Source organism: Lygodium microphyllum, chromosome 4, assembly GCF_053477565.2.
Source record: "Lygodium microphyllum isolate KBCC chromosome 4, Lygodium_microphyllum_v1.1.10, whole genome shotgun sequence".
NCBI lineage: Eukaryota > Viridiplantae > Streptophyta > Polypodiopsida > Schizaeales > Lygodiaceae > Lygodium > Lygodium microphyllum.
The window spans coordinates 122,304,649-122,323,625 of NC_141138.1; the positions used below are offsets into that span (position 1 = coordinate 122,304,649).

At 40.4% G+C, this 18,977-nt stretch overlaps 1 protein-coding gene across 2 annotated transcripts in view; it reads left to right on the forward strand.

Moving 5' to 3' along the window:
- The first annotated feature begins 7,298 nt into the window (after window positions 1–7,298).
- Window positions 7,299–18,977, forward strand: part of LOC148037559 (Plasma-membrane choline transporter family protein) — a 42,426-nt gene continuing 30,747 nt past the window's right edge. The window contains exons 1-3 of one of the 2 annotated variants that reach the window (XM_087676505.1): window positions 7,299–7,454; window positions 16,897–18,092; window positions 18,187–18,532. In XM_087676505.1, the coding sequence (XP_087532631.1) occupies window positions 16,939–18,092; window positions 18,187–18,532 (1,500 nt within the window). In that variant the 5' untranslated portion in view covers window positions 7,299–7,454; window positions 16,897–16,938. Of the gene's footprint in view, window positions 7,455–7,598; window positions 7,636–16,896; window positions 18,093–18,186; window positions 18,533–18,977 lie in introns of those variants that run through there. The other variant, XM_087676506.1, reaches the window with a different exon arrangement.

Consider the following 18,977-nt stretch of genomic DNA (forward strand, 5'->3'; position numbering starts at 1 on the left):
TCCAATCAATCAGTAGGATGTCTATCCTTAGTGCACTTCATCAATCTCTCAACCTCTTATTTCTCTTTGATCTACCTCAATTCCTCCTCCATCTTCTTTCATTGTTGCTCATCCAAATTGCTTAAAGAGCTTGAATTTGACTAGCATTCTCCCTTCAAGTGCCTAAGAAAGGCCTCCTTCTCTTCCTTTGGGCATTCACCATTTTCATGTCTAACCACTAAGGGCAATGCTTGTGCTCCTAGTCAAACAATATGAAAGAACCTTCTAGCTTGTTACCCTCTCTAAAAATTGGAGAGCTATACATGAAATATGTGGGAGGAAAGAGGATCATCCAAGCCTTGTAAATGTCAACAACGATGGAATTTTCTTCATCCCAAGCAATGCAAGAAGAAACCTAATCCCAATAACCAAAAATATGTCAACTATCAAATACATTCATTCAACGAATCTAACAAAGAGAATACTAACCTATATACCAACTGTTTGAAGGCCCGCATCTCTTTTTAGACAAGAAGAAAAAGTGCCCCTCTATGTCTAGCCACTGTGTCTAGGAACACATGGGATCCGCCTTATAGAATATTTAAGATACCACATGAGTTCAAAAGGAAGGGTATTATATTTAATAAAATTTATAAGATTATATTTACAAATTGGATTTTTAATTACAATTTGAAAAAAATATGTAAGTTTAGTAAATCTCATCATGCAAGTCCGCGTGAAGAAAAGCCATCTTGACATCCATTTGATAAAGATCCAAGTCAAGCTGAGCAACTAAAGCCAGTACCAAATGTAAGGTAGTCAACTTCACAATAGGAGAAAAGACTTCATCAAAGTCTACACCATGCTCTTGCTTGAAACCTTTAGCAACCGATTTGGCCTTGTATGCCGTCATGAGGCATCTAGGGGTACTTTCCAACTTGCACACCCACTTGCATAGCTAGCTGTATAGTAGCATGAGGCTCCTCCTGAAAGATCACCCTGTGTACCTCAACAACATGCTCGGACTGCTTATGCATTTTCTCCTCAAGGAAAACAACATCATTGCTACGAATAACATTTCAAGCCTATGGATCCCATAGGTGATAGCCCATCTCACCTACATCTCCATAACCAAGGAAGATGCATTTCTTATACTTAGGATCTAGCTTTGAACTTGTCCTTGGGTACATGGTAGAAAGCCTCACAACCAAAGATGCGCAAATGGGCATATGAGGGAGGTTTTCTAGACCATACCTCCTATGCAACCTGATACTCAAGAGCAGTACATCACGACCAATTTATCAAGTGTATAGGAGTAGCAATTGTCTCATCCCAAAAATGATGTGCTAAGCCTTCTTGACTAAGCATACTATGAACTCACTCCTGAATTGTCCTATTCATGTGCTCAACCATATCATTTTGGGGTGGGTTGTATGGAGCGATCAATTAATGCTTAATACCCCTCTCCACAAAATTGCTCAAAGGCTTTAGGGATATACTCACCCTCATTATCTAAACATAGACATTTCAATTTATACTGAGACTGGTTCTCTACTAAAGCAAGTCGACACTAAAATGTAGCTAAGACTTTCGATTTCTGCTTAATAGGATATGCCCAAACCTTATGCATATAGTCATCAATGAAGGTAACAAAATACTTCATGCCACCTAATGACTTGCAAGGTATGGGACCACATACATCTGAATGAGCAAGAGCTAATGGCTTACCCATGCATGGACACCAAGCTTGCTCCATTCATTTCGTACCACTCATAGACAGATGGCCATTCCAAAAGGGTGAATAAATGGCTTGAGACGTACCTTTGACACTTTTTCCACGATTCACAACAAAGTTGGGATACATGTCTACATGTCTTGAATAATTAGAGTCAATGTACCCCATGATACCTATATCTTAGCCACCATAATATATGCAAATATATACATTGCCTTTAAGGGACCTCATGATACCCTTCAAGATATCGCAATGCCACATGCTAAGTGTAGCCATATAGCATGCCACAACTTCCATTGCAAATCCTATGTCAAGATGAGTGGCGATCATGGCATACATCAAACTGCCCACTGTGGACGTATAAGGGATCTTGGCCATCTTGGCCTTCTACTCATCAAACTATAAACAATCGACCTAACTAACATTCACATGAGAAGGCAAAAGGACATCCAATAGGCTTAGCATCTTGCATAGGAAACCCCTCAAGGACCTTTTAGATGTACTCCTGTGACAAGTAAAGGAGCCCCTTAGATCAATCATGCATGATGCACATCCCAAGAATATGTGAGGTATCTCCCATATCCTTCATCTCAAAGCTCTTTTGATCTAACTTTTCAAGGTATCTAGCTCATCACACAAGCTCTCTGAGCAATCAACATATCATCCACATAGAGTACCAAAATCATAAGGTTGCCATTATGGGCCTTCTCTGTGTATAAACAGGGATCCATATTACTATGGGTATATCCATGTGAATGCATGAAAGGATCAAACTTATAGTACTATTCCCTAGATGCTTGCTTAAGGCCATAAAGGCTTTTTCTTAATTTGCACATTAAGTGTTCCCTATATTTTTCCTTGAAGCTGTTAGGCTATGCATATAAATTTCATCATGCAAATCCCCATGTAAGAAAGTCGTCTTGATATCCATATGGTAGAGGTTTACATCTAGTTGTGTAACTAAAGCCAAAACTAAGCATAGGGTAGTCATCTTGACAACAGGAGAGAAGACTTCATCGAAGTCATCGCAATGCTCATGCTTAAAACCCTTAGCAACCAATTTGGCCTTATAGGTTAGCTTGGGGCATCCACAAGTACTCTTCAAATTATACACCCACTTATATGGCTAAACACACTTGCCACTATGCAAAGGAACCAAGTCTCACATATGACTTTTCTATAGTGAGTTATACTTTAACTGCATGGTACTCTCTTAAGAGTGATTATCACCTTTGCGCATGTCCTCGACATAGGTGAAAGACTCGCCAACATTTGTTCCCATAACATAATCCATAGAGGATGCAAATTGCTCAAGCTAGCATCTATCTTTAGTAGATTGCTACAAAACAGGCTCTGGGGCCTGTACATCGTGTCTAACATCATGGTCTTGGGCCATTAGAGCATTAGCTACTACTAGCTTTATGAAATATTACCCTGTATACCTAAATGACCTTCTAAGGCTGCCTATGCATTGTCTCCTCATAGAAAACAACATCATTGGCTATGGATGACCTTTTAAGCCTATAGATCCCATAAGTGATAGTCCATCTCACCTACATCTCCATAACCAAAAAGGATGTGTTTCGTGAACTTAGGATCTAGCTTATTGTGCTTATCCTTGGGAACATGCTAGAAAGCCTCATAACCAAAGGCATGCAAATGAGCATTTGACAAAGGTTTTCCAAACCATATCTCCTCAGTAACCTGATAGTCAAAAGTAATGCATGGGGATTGATTAATTAAGTGTATGACAATAGTAACTACCTTAGCCTAAGAATGTTGTGGTAAGCTTACTTGGCTAAGCATATTATGGACTCACTCCTGAATCATCCTATTCATGCACTCAACACCATACCATTCTGGGGTGGGATGTATTGGAAATTAACTAATACTTAATATCCCTCTCATCACAAAATTGCTCAAAGACTTTAGATACATACTCATCCCCATTGTCAGATTGTAGGCATTTCAGCCTTTATCCAAATTAGTTCTCGACAAAAACAATCCAATGATGAAACATAGCCAAGACTCCGAATTCAGCTTTATGAGATATGCGTAGACCTTATGTGAATAATCATCGATGAATTAACAAAATACTTTGCATCACCTAATAACTTGTAGGGCATAGGTCCACACACATCATAATGAATAAGAGCAAAGGCTCACCCATGTGCATAATGCTTGACTTCTTATTCGAACTATGAGTATGCCTATTATAAATACAATGATAATAGGGATGGAAGATGCTACAAACAAGCAAGCATTTTCATTTCCTTCAATGACATGTGCCCAAGGTGACAATGCCATAACGATACATGTGGTACTATAGCCACTACCAAAACATGGTCAATAGACTTAGATACAAGTAAGGGATAAAGAGTGCCAATATAAGATTCTCATGGACAATCTTTCCTGAGGAATCCCTGAAGGATACAACATAACCTGCATCATCTAACTATCTAATAGAAAGTACGCTTTTAGTTAAATCCAGAACATGGCATACATCATGCAAAGTAAACATATTACCTGAAGCCAACTACAACTGGATATCTCCAATAGCAACAATATCCAATGCTAAGTTATTACCCAATCTAATAGATCTTATCATGCTATGATAGCAGTGGAACCACTCTCAATGATGAGATAACATAAAAGGAAGCCCATGAATTAATCAACCAATATTGAGCATGGGTGGATGAGGCATTAGTCAACTGCGAAACATCAAGAGAAAAAGTTGCAAGTGTGTTATCATCATTAGAATCAGTCTATATGATATTTATCTCTTTAATTTTGACACTGGACTTGCTAGGGACAATGTTTCAATCATCAATATTTTTTTGCACTTTGCTATTTCCCTTGTCCTTACACTTGTCATCATGCATTTTATAGCATAGTGGCCAAATATGATCTTGCTTACCACAATATTGATAAGTTAATGTGGACTTACAACCATGGGACTTACTGCAAGACTGTCCACGTGACTGAGAATGAGACTACTGAGAGTCTCTCCCACCACAGTGGTCATTATTGCTCTTACCATTATTGCCTTTGGTTGTCAAAGCATGGGAACTACAAGAAGCATCAACATTCTTTTTATCAACCTCTTCATTCAAGAGTCCACCCTCTATAGCTTGTAATTTCAACCCATCAACAAGAATATTTGCACACATTATAGTACTACAAAATGTGTCATGTGACTCAAGTAATATAGTGTCCAAGATGCACAATGCTGATGCCAAGGAGCTGGAAGAAGAGTGCCAAAGTGGCATGGAGCTCACAAGAGTTGTAGGAGAGAGCAAATTTGATTAGAGAGTGGATAACAACAACATCCAAAAATCACACTGTTATTGCTGGCCCTATTGTTGGCTTGACTGAGTGAAATGGGATTGGGGAGTACTTGGAAGTGCTCAAGGAAGTCTTTGCAATGCTTAGAAGTCCAAAAAGCAAGTTTCTTTTGACCTCTTCTAAGGCAACTGCATGGGTTTGTATGTGCGATAGCAAATTTGCTTGTGTAGGTTTGATCCTTGCCCAAGCAAGCACACTCCACGAAAACACTTTGAGCTTAAGCGTGCTCTTGACTTGCTCATCACACTAAATCTAGTATGTCCAATAGCTCATGATCACCAATAGGAGCATAATGATTGTGATCCATGATAAGGTATAGTCAAGTTTCTTGAGGGACACCTTGCTAGAGTTCTTTCCTCCACCAATCTTCTTGCTCTAATTCCTTGGTTGGATATTTTCCTTGTTGTGGGCAACATCATTAACTTTAGTGTTCTAGGGTAGGCTTCTTGAGGTTGATGGCTTACTACTACTAACTTTGGTAGATGCTACACATTCCTTGGATGTATGAGGCATCGCATCCTTTTGCTTTCCTTTGTCAGAAGATTGGATACTATTCTGGGGCGGCACATTTGCAAATTGCATCTAGTTGGAATCTTGATTCCTCTTTTGATTGTCTTCTTTCTTTTGAGGCTCCTCATTCCCTTTGTGGGGTCAAGCCTGCGCGAAGTGACAAATGCCATGGTAGTGATAGCACGAAGAGTCAGAAAAGGAGAGAACTTGAGGCTAAGAATGATTTCTAGCCTTGAGGAGTCCTAAATGTTGTGAGGTCCCATAAGATATAGATTCTATGCTCATTCGTTGAGAACCCACATGTAGTTGTAAGTGCCACCACATACAAAACCTTTTTTGGCCTAGAGGTGATGATTGCAGCTTTGCTATCAAGCCATGGTTGCAAGTCTAAGAGGCTAATCCACATGACATGAATGAAGTAAAATCCCATCAAGGGTGAAATAAGAAGACCAAGGTAAAGCATAAACCAAGTTACTTTTGTGAGACCAATGGATGAAGTGGGCACCCAATTCGGTTCTACTTTGGAAGCTAGCAGGACAAGGAAAAATCCATTCCCAACAAAACGGTATTAGAGGAGTGTGGCCTTACCTTAATAGGTGGACTCAAACCACCAAGTGAACTCTTCTCTGAGAGGGGGTTTTCCCATAAGTAGAGGTAGATATCAAAGGTAACAAGGTTGATATATCTTTGATTGATTCTATCCAAGGCCAAGGCAATAGTAGCTTTGTGTACTTTGGCACCTTCATGAGTCTTTTGCCTTAAATTCCTTATCGTGCTTCACTTAACCCATTCACAAGGCATGTTCACAACCTATGCCATATCCACATCCTTTGCTCATAGCTATTGTCTATAGTTAGGGCACACACATGTCTACTCTAGAGACCTCTCCTTAGTCCTTTGATTGCTAGCTGTTCCAGCTTGCACATAGGTCTAATTGACGCATGGCACATTAAAACAACATGATGCCAAGGCCACCACCATGTTGGATAGTTCATGCAACAATCAGATAGAGAAAAGGAACTCTCTCAAACTCTTGCTTTCCCTAAACCTAAAAATGAAGAGTTAAAGACAAAGAAGTCAATCATGATGAGAATTGAAAGCACAAAAATGTAAACAAGAAAGACCAAACAATAAGATGATGTACCATAGCAAGGTAATACATGACGACATGGATCAAGCTTGCTTGTACAAGCTAATAAGGAAAGAGTCTTCCACCCTTATTGGACAATACCACTATTCTTGTTTTATCAAGTTAAAAGTTTTTGTATTGGTTCTCAAAAATGTTTTTCGTGTAACAATAACTTCTGTATTTAATGCGGCCTCCACTATGGCAAGTTGACAACAAAAAAATCCAAAAGTTGTGTCAAACAAATTATATGAATAGATAAAACCTTTTCATTATAGAGACAAAAAGTTGAAGGTTAATGAATACGAGTTACTGATTATGTGTTTGCACATAATCGAAAACACCTACACCTTTTAATCAAGTTCAAAGTTTTGGTAATAATCCTCAAAGCTATATATTTAAAGATAATAGTATATTTTTGGAAATAATATCTTCCAAGAAAAGGATTTGTATATTTTTGGAGAGGAGCCCGTCAAAGATGTTTTTGATGGGGAATACCTTCTTGAATCTCTCAAAGATGATGACAATAACATGAAAAGAGACCGTATGAAAAGGAGATCCCAAAGCCACTGCCAAACTGGCCCAGCATTAACTCTCGCTATAGTGGAGGATCGCAGGCGCGTGGGATTCTATCGTATTTTCAAAGGTCTCTCTCCTTCCCCCTCTCTCCCCCCCCGCCCGCCCCTCCCCCTTCCCGCTGCCGGGCCCTGCCTCGCAGTCATCGTCTCGTCAACAGACAAGAGCAGCACAAGCCTCCTGGTAAGCAACTCTAGGCTCATGCCTTTGCTTTTGTATGCCATCGTTCCAAATCCTGCGCATCGGGGGGAGAATTTACATTGGCAGAAATGATCGCACTTCTTTTTTCCCCTTTGGCAGTTCCCACTCGACGGATGTTAGCCATCAGGGCCTGAGTTTTTTCCATTTTTAATCAGCACATCAGGTTTGATAACAGTGTTTTGAGTTTCTCCTTTTCACAGGACAGCTCTCAGTGTCTTTACTTTGGCTGACATTCTTGGGATGCCAGATTGAGCATATCGTGTGATTGTGTCTGTATAAATTACTTTGACTCCAGATGGTTATGGAGAGAGGGTGATTTCTTCTGTTGCCCATCAACTAGCTCTGATGCACATGGGCTCTGTTACAATCCGAGAAATACCTCAGCACAGGTTGCAGAGTTGCCATAAACATACACCCAGTATTCCATCCATTGGCTTATGTGAGAAATGCGGGATCTAGAGCAGAATGCAGTGTGTCAAGAGACACAGTTAGTGACAGTTCAGGATTTGGCAACTTGATACATGCCTGGATATCAACAAGTTCAGGATTTGGCATGTTGATTAAAGTTGTTGATACATTATTATATTCAGGAGGCAAACTTTTAAGTAGAACATCGATGCAAACATTTTCATCCATTTTAATGTTGATTCCTGTAAGTTGGATTAGGAGTCCTTCCATGTAATTGAGATGTGTGGTAAGTGATGTGCTGGACTTCATTTCAAGCCTGAAGAACTCAATTAGGAGACCATACTTTGATGATTTAGATTGTGCACCGAATAGGGTGTCAAGTCTTTTTCATGTATCCTATGAGGTTTCACAGTTATCCACATGGTGGATATAACTGTCGTCTAGCTCCAGTTTGATAATGGCTTGGGCTTTGTCATCATTCTTTTGCCAAGTAGTTGCAAGGTCCGCGTCCCGAGGTTTCTTCTCTTTGCCATTTGTGATGGCCCAGAGACCCTTTTTCATCAAGATGAGCTTGATGCGGGTTTGCCAGGTGTGAAACCCGACTCCTTTGAATCGAGCATTTGGAGAGTCTTTTCCCATGTTGAGGTTGTAAGATCAGCAGCAAATCAACACTAGAATTCTGAGATTTTATCAGTAGAAGAGCAGAATGCAGTGTATCAAGAGACACAATTAGTGACAGTGTGAAAACACACTATGTCAGTGTTGATGTTGAGCTTGATTCTTCTTGTTCGGGATCGTTTGGTCGTTCTTCAATCTTCTCAGGTCCTTCCTCTCCTTGATTTGATACTGGGTTAATGGATTAGAGTGGGCTTTAGCTTGGTTTAGTGTCAGGAGTGAGAAAAACTGAGGGAAAAAAAAAGCTTGAGAGATTTTGGCTATGGTGGAATTAGGGTTTTTGAGACAGGGGCCTGGTTTTTCTCAAATTGCAAGAGCTATACTTGATCATTTTCAAAAAAATTTACATGCCTAGGAAGCTTACTTCATGGGCTATCAAAACCCCATGGAAATCGTCCAGATCGTGGACAGCACGACGCAGGCAGAGGAGAGCTAAGCCGAGTTGAGCCATGTCCGACTGGGCTCTGATACCATGTGAGAAATGCGGGATCTAGAGTATGGCAGTGAGTTATGGTGGATGAAAGGAGAAGTGTGGACTCATGATGAAGAAGATAAAGACACTGTTTGTTACACAAGTGAATTAGGTTCCAAGATTGAGACTTAGACTCATAAACACAATCTTGTGTATGTGGACAATGACATTGACACTTCACTGAAAAGAAAAGAGTACTATCATTGCATTAAGAAAAATGAAGCAAGTACAATGCTTTATAGGAAAGTAGGAAACTGCAGTAGGCACCATTGTGCATATGGGATAGGTTAGCCTGCATGTCCTTGACCCTGAAGCTCCATACAAAGAGGCTGTTTAGTGAGTATGATTGCTGAATCTCAACAGCTTATAGACACACACATGCCTAGTGCATCGGTAGGTTTGAGCCCTGTCTTGACGCTCCTGGATTTTCTCACTTTGGATGTATAGAAGTCAGCTGAAAGACTTGCTTTGAGATTGGAAAGGCTGACTCGTCATTGTTGAGAATCTATCAATCACACCCTATGTATGGAACAACTAGGCTAGGAAGATGCAGTTCATTCTAGGAAGAGAGACAGATCCCATAGGCACAGTGATGTAGTGTGCTACCAAGCAATCCTATATAATGATGTACTTGACTATCACTTTCATATGATGATAATGCAATAGTACTTGTCTCTTTCTATCAAGTGTCCGTGTCATTGTCAGTACTACACAAGAATGTCTTTATGAGTCCAAGTCTCAATCTTGGAACCTAATTCACTTATGTAATAACAGTTGTCTTCTTTGTCAATGTCATCATGAGTTCTCTCTTCATCTTCCATCCTCCATAGCTTCCGCCTTTTCCATGCTCTAGATCCCGCATCTCTGACATGGTATTAGAGCCCAGACGAGCATGGCATTACTTCTTCAGCTTCATTTCACTTTCATCTAGCTCAGCTTGAGCTCAGCCCAGCTCAAGACTTCATCTTCTACACTTTTTTCTCACTGCCCTGTTTGGCAGCCATAGCCAAGCCTGCACCTACTTGCCTTTGAGGCCTTGGATCTCCCAAACAAAGCAATATCTCCACATGCTTCCTTCTGGAGGATTGTTCCTAAACTCCCTGCGCTTTCCTCTGTTGCATAACAGTCTGACATTGGTCCGTCTACACTCGAGCATTGCTCAGATTCGTGATTGCTGTCTAGATCTGCGCTTGTGCTGGTTGTACGTCCAACTCTACCTCTACACTGCGCGATTTACCCTGCGGGCTTAGGGCTTTTGAAGCTTACCCCATAGGCTTGCTTCTCATTAACCAGCACGTCGAATAATCCATCCCACGAGTTGCAGCAGCCCAAAAACTAGTTGGCCTTGACTGCAGAAACCCTAAAGCTCCACCATAGCAATGTCAAGTTCAAGCTCATAAACTACTTGAAATTTTCACTCCTGTTAAGCTATTGACACTTAGACAAGGCTATTGCAACTCAGATCTGAAGCTTCCAGCATCAAATCAGTAAAGGAAGATTCGAAGACATCAACACCAAGTCTCAAGCTTCTTCCTTCATTTGGCAAAGCAAGTACTATCACTCTGATCTGAGTATTTACTCAGTGTTCAGCAAGATTTTACCAGCAAGGAGGGGACTCAAACAACAGGTTCATCAAGCAAAGGATCGGCATCAAGAATCACCATCTTCAACTCTAGTATCCCTTGATACTTAAGAGTGTTGATTTAACACTATCTTCACTTGTGTCTTTTGACACATTGAAGATAAACTTGGTTGCCATTTACTCACAGATTTGAAGCAGATTCTTGGTCATATCTATGATAACCAAGAAGATTTCTATGTGGATGCACTTCATGAAAAGTAACATGACCTGTGTTGCTTATCTACACTACATAGAAGATTTTTGTGATCTACTTGCAGAGAGACATGGAGTTGCTCACACTAAAGTGCAATCAATGATTCCATCTAAAGTTTTTGAAGACACTCCAGCTACCTTGGCCATCATGAAGAATGAGATGTCTTTGCTTGAGGGGGACAAAGACATGGACATGAAGACTAAAGCTGCAAGCAAAGTCAAAGAAGCAGACCAAACAGACAATGAAGAAGAGAAGAATGACAAGAAGAAGATTTGCCATGAAGACCAAATGATCATATCATTCAAAGTTGAAGAACCAAAGATGAAAGGCAAGAAGATTTTCCATGCTGACAAAGAGAAAGCATATGCTAAAAAAGACCACAAGGGCCTATCGGTCCTTGTCTCTCATTTTCTGTTTTAAAAGCATTGTACCTGCCTTAATGTTCCTTTCATAAGCTTGTAAAAACTCCTCATGTAGCCTTGTACTACAGCCTCTGTACACTTTGTGAGGCCCCTGTTACAGCCTCTGGATATCCACCATGTTTATGGTACCCACACTTAGCCTTTTCTGCGATAGCCTCTGGTGTTTTGCCATGTTTGTGGTATGCCCACACTTTGCAGGTGCAGCTCTCACTAAAGCCTCTACACACTTTGTACTTTCAGGTTGTGATTGAGGAGGGGTGTTGAGAATCTACCAATCACACCCTATGTACGTCCCTTTGTATGGAACAACTAGGCTAGGAAGATGCAGTTCATTCTAGGAAGAGAGACAGATCCCATAGGCACAGTGATGTAGTGTGCTACCAAGCAATCCTATATAATGATGTACTTGACTATCACTTTCATATGATGATAATGGAATAGTACTTCTCTTTCTATCAAGTGTCTGTGTCATTGTCAGTACTACAGAATGTCTTTATGAGTCCAAGTCTCAGTCTTGGAACCTAATTCACTTGTGTAATAACAGTTGTCTTCTTTGTCAATGTCATTATGAGTTCTCTCTTTATCTTCCATCCTCCATAGCTTCCGTCTTTTCCATGCTCTAGATCCCGCATCTCTGACAGTCATGTGATTGGATGAAGGGGAACTCTTTCAAATATGTATTTTAGTTATTGTAGTGGTGAAAGAGAAGATCCATGTACAAACTTTGCCTAATGATTCAAATTATTAGTGGTTTGTACGTATATTGGACTAAATGGAACTTGGCAGGGGCTGGTGTAATATTGTAATATGCACTTAATAAACAGCACAGGGAATTGAAAGGGAAAGGTTTGTATAGCAGGGACACAAGAATGAGTCAATAAGGTGAGAAAGGTCCATCCTCCCCTCAAGATTAGTTCAATACTAAAATTCTCAATAATGCCAAAGGGGAAGGTTTGTATAGCGGGGACATAAGAACATGCATTGAGGTGGGAAAGGCCCATCCTCCCCTCAAGATTAGCTCAATGCCAAAATTCTCAACAATGCAAACATGAGGAAAAAAAAAAAAATCTAACAAGGAAGATTCCTTTGGTCAGCTCCACCTGTAGTGGATCAATGCCCTTCTCCAAGGACACCCTAGAATCTCAATCCTTGGAAGAAATGTGTTTCCCTCGTTGCCATGGGTAGGACAAACGATAATTATTGTAGCTGTTGGACCACTTTCACATCTAGTCCCTTAGTTATCTATAGTTGGTGGCCAATATTGTGGGAGCTCACCGTGGATATCTAAGGATGTACTGCTTCCCTTCTTATGGACAATGAAGTCAAGGAATTGTTGCTTTATTACCTCCGTCTCTAGGTGATGATTCTACTTGACTAAGTACTTGGGATAAAGTCCTTTAGGAATATGATGCAATTGGGTCATCAAACTTCCGTGTCTTGAGGACCAAGGATGAGGTAAAGAGAGTGTAGCAATAGAAGCATGATAGGCAATACGTGCGACCATGCTAATAGCTACCACTTGAAAGGCTAGAGGTTTATGCCATTGATTTAATTCTCGGTAGTAGTCCACTAGATAAGCCATTGTACAAGGTGAGCACAGCCCAATAGGAGGAGTTTATGAGTGAGATATAGGAGTTGTTAGAAAAAGGGTTGATTCAACCCAATTCATCTCCATGTTGTTCTCTTGTTTTATTGGTGTAGAAGTATGGCTCATGGCATATGTGCCTTGACTACTGCGCTTTAAATAAAATCATGACTAAGAATCATTGTTTGATTCTAGGATTGATGATGTGATGGACATATGGCAAGGGTCTATCATTGTAAGTCGCATTGACTTGAAAAGTGGGTACCATTAGATTAGCATAAAGCTTGAGGATGTATATAAGACAACCTTTTAGGACTTTGTTTGGATTGTATGAATTCTTGGGTAATGGCATTTGGCCTCACCAATGCTCTAGCCACATTTAATTTGATGATCGATAGGATCTTTTGGTTGCATAGTGCATGTATGGGTACATTCTTTGATAACACGATAGTACATTTAAAGAATGAAGAGGAGCTTCTTAAGCATTTGGCGATCGTGTTCAGTGAACTCAAAAGACACCGGTTGGTCATGTTAGAGATTGTCATCCCTTGGACATGCATTTTCCTTAGTTAGGTTGTGTACATATGTATTTTCCAGCCAGGCAGCCATTCGAGAGTGTTACAGTGTGCAGAGCAGGTTGAGGTCAGAGCAGCAGACACGTAGGTGCCATGTCAGCAGCCATGTCATTGTTGCCAGGTCAGATGCCATGTGGCAAGTCGGACAGGTACAAGATGGACAGTTTTGCACCAGTCGGTTGCATTTAATGTAGCCAACCTGGTCATTATTTGGCATTTTCTTTTCCGCTATATATAGCAGCTCTCTAGCACATTGTTTCACACTTGTATCTGATAGATTTCAGCTTGCTGGTGACGTAGATTGCACTCGGGGCTGACGGACAAGATCCTCGAGGTGGAGACATACGCATATATTTTATCTGCACCCGTGTATAATTTTGCATCCTTACACACTATTCTTTACTGCAAATTTTTTGCATTTCACTCTCTCTCTCTCTCCTCTGTTCACCTTGTGTTCTCACAGTCAGAGGGGGTTTCTTTTGCGTTTGTGCAGACATTGCAAGTGAAGATGTCTATAGAGACTGACGGAGTTCCAGGCGATCATGGACCGGAAGGTGCCTGTCTTATCGGCTCTTCCATTAGATCAAAAGCTCGATGGTGGCAATTACTGCATCTGGGGTGTGATGATGTTGGCCATATTGGAGTCTTATGATTTTGGTGGAGCTTGATGGAGGAAATCGATTGGCCCCTGATGAGAGATGAGTTCAAACTCTCTTTAAATGCTCGTGCGGAGCTGACCAAGGCCCAGTCTCATTGGTACAAGCTGAATGCCAGGATTCGTCCTTTTCTTTTTCTATCTTGTACAATAGTCGTGATAGCCCATATAGAGCACTTGACAGTGGCTCAGGAGATATGGTTGGAGCTTGACTAGATGTACAATTGGATGGCCCTTATGAAGAGGGTTTCTTTGGAGCTGCAGATGTGGACCTTGTCCGTGAATAAGTCTTTTTCGCCTCGGGCCAAAGTTTCCTTGATTTTTTTGGTGTTGTTCTCTTCAATGACCAGCATTTATTGTTGGTCAGCTAGCATTTATGGTCCCTTTAGGAGAGTAGGTCAGCCATTTTTTGGGTGTTTTGGCTATTTATAGCTGCACCCCCCACTTGGCAGGCATATATACTCTTCAGTCTCTAGTCTTCCGTTTGCAAGTGCACACTCCGACATTTTGACTCTCTGTGCTTGGTGCTGCCATCGTCATTAGCCTGATTTGGTGCCCTCATTGATGCTTTGGGGTTGTGTGCAGGGACTGATCGATCCATTCCCTTTGTATCAACATTCTTCAATTAGTGCAATATTCTTCCTTCATCTCTTGCTTTCTCTCTCTCTCTCTACTCCTCTTTGTGTTCGTGGTTGTCTTCCATTGTGCACTCACAACATCTTGGAATACAAATTAGAGAAATACTGTCCAAGATGCACCGGTTTTGGGGCCAATCAATGCTAGCTTTACCTCATGATTAGTAAAGTGTTAATGTTTTTAATTTGTTAAATCATTGCTTGCTGTAAATATCTGATTAATCAAGTACGTCACCACCCTCTTTGTCAAGGAAAGCTGGGTTCATCATCCATTCTATAGAACCATGACTTGCTCCAGTTCATAAAGAGCTTTTCCGCAATTTGAGTATCTTTTCCTCATCTCTTGGAATAAAAAACCATGGTGATTGGGCCACATAGACCTCCTCATCCAAAAAGCCTTTACATCTATCTGATAGATTGGCCATTTACGGTGAGAGGTTAAGGCTAGTAATAAGCGGAAGGATGTCAAGTAGAGGTGAAGGCTAGTAATAAGTAGAAGGATGTCAACCACATGGTGGGAGCAAAGGTCTCTTCATAGTCAATTCCATACTTTTGTCTAAACCCTTGCACCAAAAGTTGGGCCTTGTATTGGTCTAAGGTCCCATCAGCCTTGAGTGTAGTATGGAAGGTCCACTTTGTCCCAAATGATATTCTTGTGACTTGGATGTTCCATCAAGGTCCAAGTCCCATTCCACTTTACCTCAAAACATTTTAGCCTTGAAATGTTTGAGTGCCAAGCAAATCTCCCAAGTGAAACACTAGTTTTATAACTATGTTTTTTTATGGGAAAGTAACATTGTAAAACATGTTATTTTGAACCAAATTGAAATGTTGAGGTGCTTCACTTGTTGTGAAACACTCTCAGCTGATGTTGTTGTCTTGAAAAATCCTAATATTTTAATTTTCTAAGAAAAAGTAAGTCTTTTAATAAACACTTCAGCTTAAAAACAACTGAGGTAGGATAAACAGTACAACCCTTGTAAATAGCAAAATTCCAATAAGTAGGAGGAAAGACAGCTTGCAAGTTGTTAGTTGGTAAGGAAGCACCTAATATATTGGTTGTATAAAAAGCCAATAGAGAGACAAGGTATGCGAGTTCCGAAATAGGAGGTGCCCATGTTTGAGATAGGTAGAAAGACATCTCTTGTTATACACTCAAAATCTCCATAAAGAGTATGAGTAATGTTTGCCTGTATCTTGCGGAGTCTCTGATGTTGCCTTGTGATAAGAAAGGCAACGCTTCTTTAAATGTCCTCATAGCCATAGGGTGCTCCTCTGCCAATGACCCATGCTTTAAGTCTCTCACCATGGTTCCAAGTGAAGGTCTCCATGTTAACAACCATGAAAATGGAATCCTATTTTTTGTGCGTTTTTGTAAAATGGTACATGAAATTGAGGCAATTGATTAAGAGAAACTTGTATGTACATACCATCTTATTGACCAAAACTTTCTCATTTTTAGATCTAGCTGACATCTAAAGCCGGCAGCCCTTACTGTGTGTGAGCTTGACCAGCCTTTAAGTTCTGACCCTGTTATGTGGGCTATTATGACTTGTGGCCACTCGCAAGTACCCTAGCTTTAGTGCAGAAATAGATCCAAATAGACAAGTTCTTTTTAAGAATATGAAACTTTTGAAAAGAAAACTAAGAAGGGAAAGTGCTAGAATGATAAAATATGTTAAAAGACACAAAGCCATTTGATGTTCTCATGTGCTATAGCGTTCTCATCCCTTTTTCACTGGTTAAAAAGAAGAACTAACAACGATTTTCTCCGTACAAGAGAAAACTTGGACCTCTTTGTGAAAGCTTCTTTACAGTGAAAGTTTTGAATAAGCAATTTACATGGAGTTGGTTCTGATGGTTTGATGCTAAGATAGGAATGGGTTGTATGAGAATTTAACTTCTAAAAGGCCTTTCTCTGTTTCACCTGGAAAAAGTGTTTGCTACCCCATTGATAATTTGTCCTAAAATTTCACAACATTCAAAGGCATTCTCCTTTCTGACTGGTCATCTCTTGCTCATTTTTCTTTTTATCCACTCAGTTTACGAAGTTTTCTTAAAATAGTGTTAGATTGAGGTTCTAGTGGATCTTGACATTGCACATCACTTTGAAATGAATTCCTGTTTACTTTGCATGGGCGATTGTTTTTGTCATGTTTCAGATGTCAGTCAAATCAAGGTCAGGTAGTTGAAGCATATCAATCATGGAGACAGGAAGCACACAGGATGAGGGCTCCAAAGAATACTCGGAGCCACTGTTGAAGGCATCGGAAAATGTGGATGAAGGAGATAGAAATAAGACCCAGGATACTCCTCCTGTATTGCCTTACCACCCTGGTTTTGGCTATGTATATGAGCCAAGGCCATTCCGAGATGTTGCTTTTACAGTCCTTTTTATTGTTCTGGTTCTTGCCAGTATTGCACTGGGAATATTTTCCATTGTCAACCATAACTCTGAGTTTGGCTTGGCCGATTCTGCATTGTACAACAGCTCATCTGGTTTGTGTTATACATCATATGAATATGGGAGTGCCCAACTAATATCTGGGAATATAAGCAGGTTGGAGAGGGTTACATTGATCAATGCCAACATGGTTAGAAACAACAGCTTTAGCAACTCATTCAAACTGGGTGGCTTCCAGAGGCTCCGTCATAATGGACTGAAGCAGTCAGTTACTGCAGGCTCTTTTGCAATGGTTTTGGTGTGGACTTTGGTGCTGACATTAGTCCTTACCATTCCTTTCATATTTGGGTTTCTGTGGCTTTTGAAGGCTTTTGCCAAACAGCTTGTCTATGCATGCATCCCTTTTTTCATCCTTATTCCTGTGTTCCTGAATCTTTATTGGTTTATTGCCTGCATAATGAACAGTGAATGTCAACAAGCATTCAACCTTGCTGGTCGAATTGCACTTTTCATCTTTGTTTTTTTACTATGCGGGATTTTTGCATGGATAATCTATTCCAATTGGAGTAGGGTGGAGCTTACAATTAAGATCATGCAGACATCAGCTGAATCTCTTATGAGAAATTGGATCCTTTTGCTTGTCTTACCTGGCCTTTCACTTGCCCTTCTCATCTATATAGTGCCTTTTGTGGTCTTCCTGGTTTATGCTTACATGAATGGAGGGATTGTTGCCAATTCGGGATCAGACTGTAGTGGAGAAGCTGCGACAGAATGCTGTTCGTGGAGTGTTGATAGATGGGTTCCAGCTTATTATGTTCTGGCAATATTTACAGTTTTATGGTCCATATTAGTGGTTACGGAAGCACAGGTTTATGTGATTAGTGGAACGATTTCACAATGGTATTTTGCACCAACAGGTGCACGTGTTGTTGGGAGTATCAGGCATTCCCTTTGGTAAGTTGTCATGGCCAAAACAATCTACAACCAGGGATTTGGAAGCTTTTTGTTTTAATTGATGATTTCATTTTAACATATCCTGTGCTTGCAGGAATGCGTTTGGTCCTTCTTTTGGCAGCGTTTGCTTCTCAGGACTTGTGATTTCTTTTGTACGCATGATTAGGGCAGCTGTTGACAGCTCTCAGAATAATGTTCAGCAAGGATTTTTCTCTATTCTAATCCGCTGCTGCACCAAATTCGTACTCTTTGCAATTGAGTTCTTAAACAAATTCACAATCATTTTTACAGCCATAACTGGAGAAAGCTACTGTACTTCAGCACGATTATCATACGACCTTCTCAAACGCAACCTTTTATCTCCTGTTTTTGTGGAGGTCATATCGACTCGTTTGCTTGGAGGGATGGTCTTTGTCATATCTGTCATTTATGCAGTGGTGGTACGTGTCACATGATCATTTGCACTGTGCAACTTTTTAAGCAAGTCTAATAACCAAAGGTGTTTATGGTTTTTACATTTTGATGATCCAAGTGAGAGGAGAGAGAGAGACAGGGATAATATGTGACACGTCAGAAAATATTTGACATGTTCAAAAGAAGGGCTCTTTTTTTGTAATGCGTTTTCATGTGATTACAATGCCATGCAGCACCCATATGGGAAGGTCAACCTTGAGGTGCCCTTAGGGCTTGAACTCAAGTCCTCATCAAACTTACATACTGACTTTACCAATTGGCCTATACACTGCTGATAAAACATAGGTTCTTTACTTTTATGTCTATTACATACTTCAATAGCCTTGACAACATGAGGATTCTAATCATAGTGGCAGTCAAAGAGATGTGCATGGTGATATGATGATTTAACTACAACTTTTCATAGGGCAT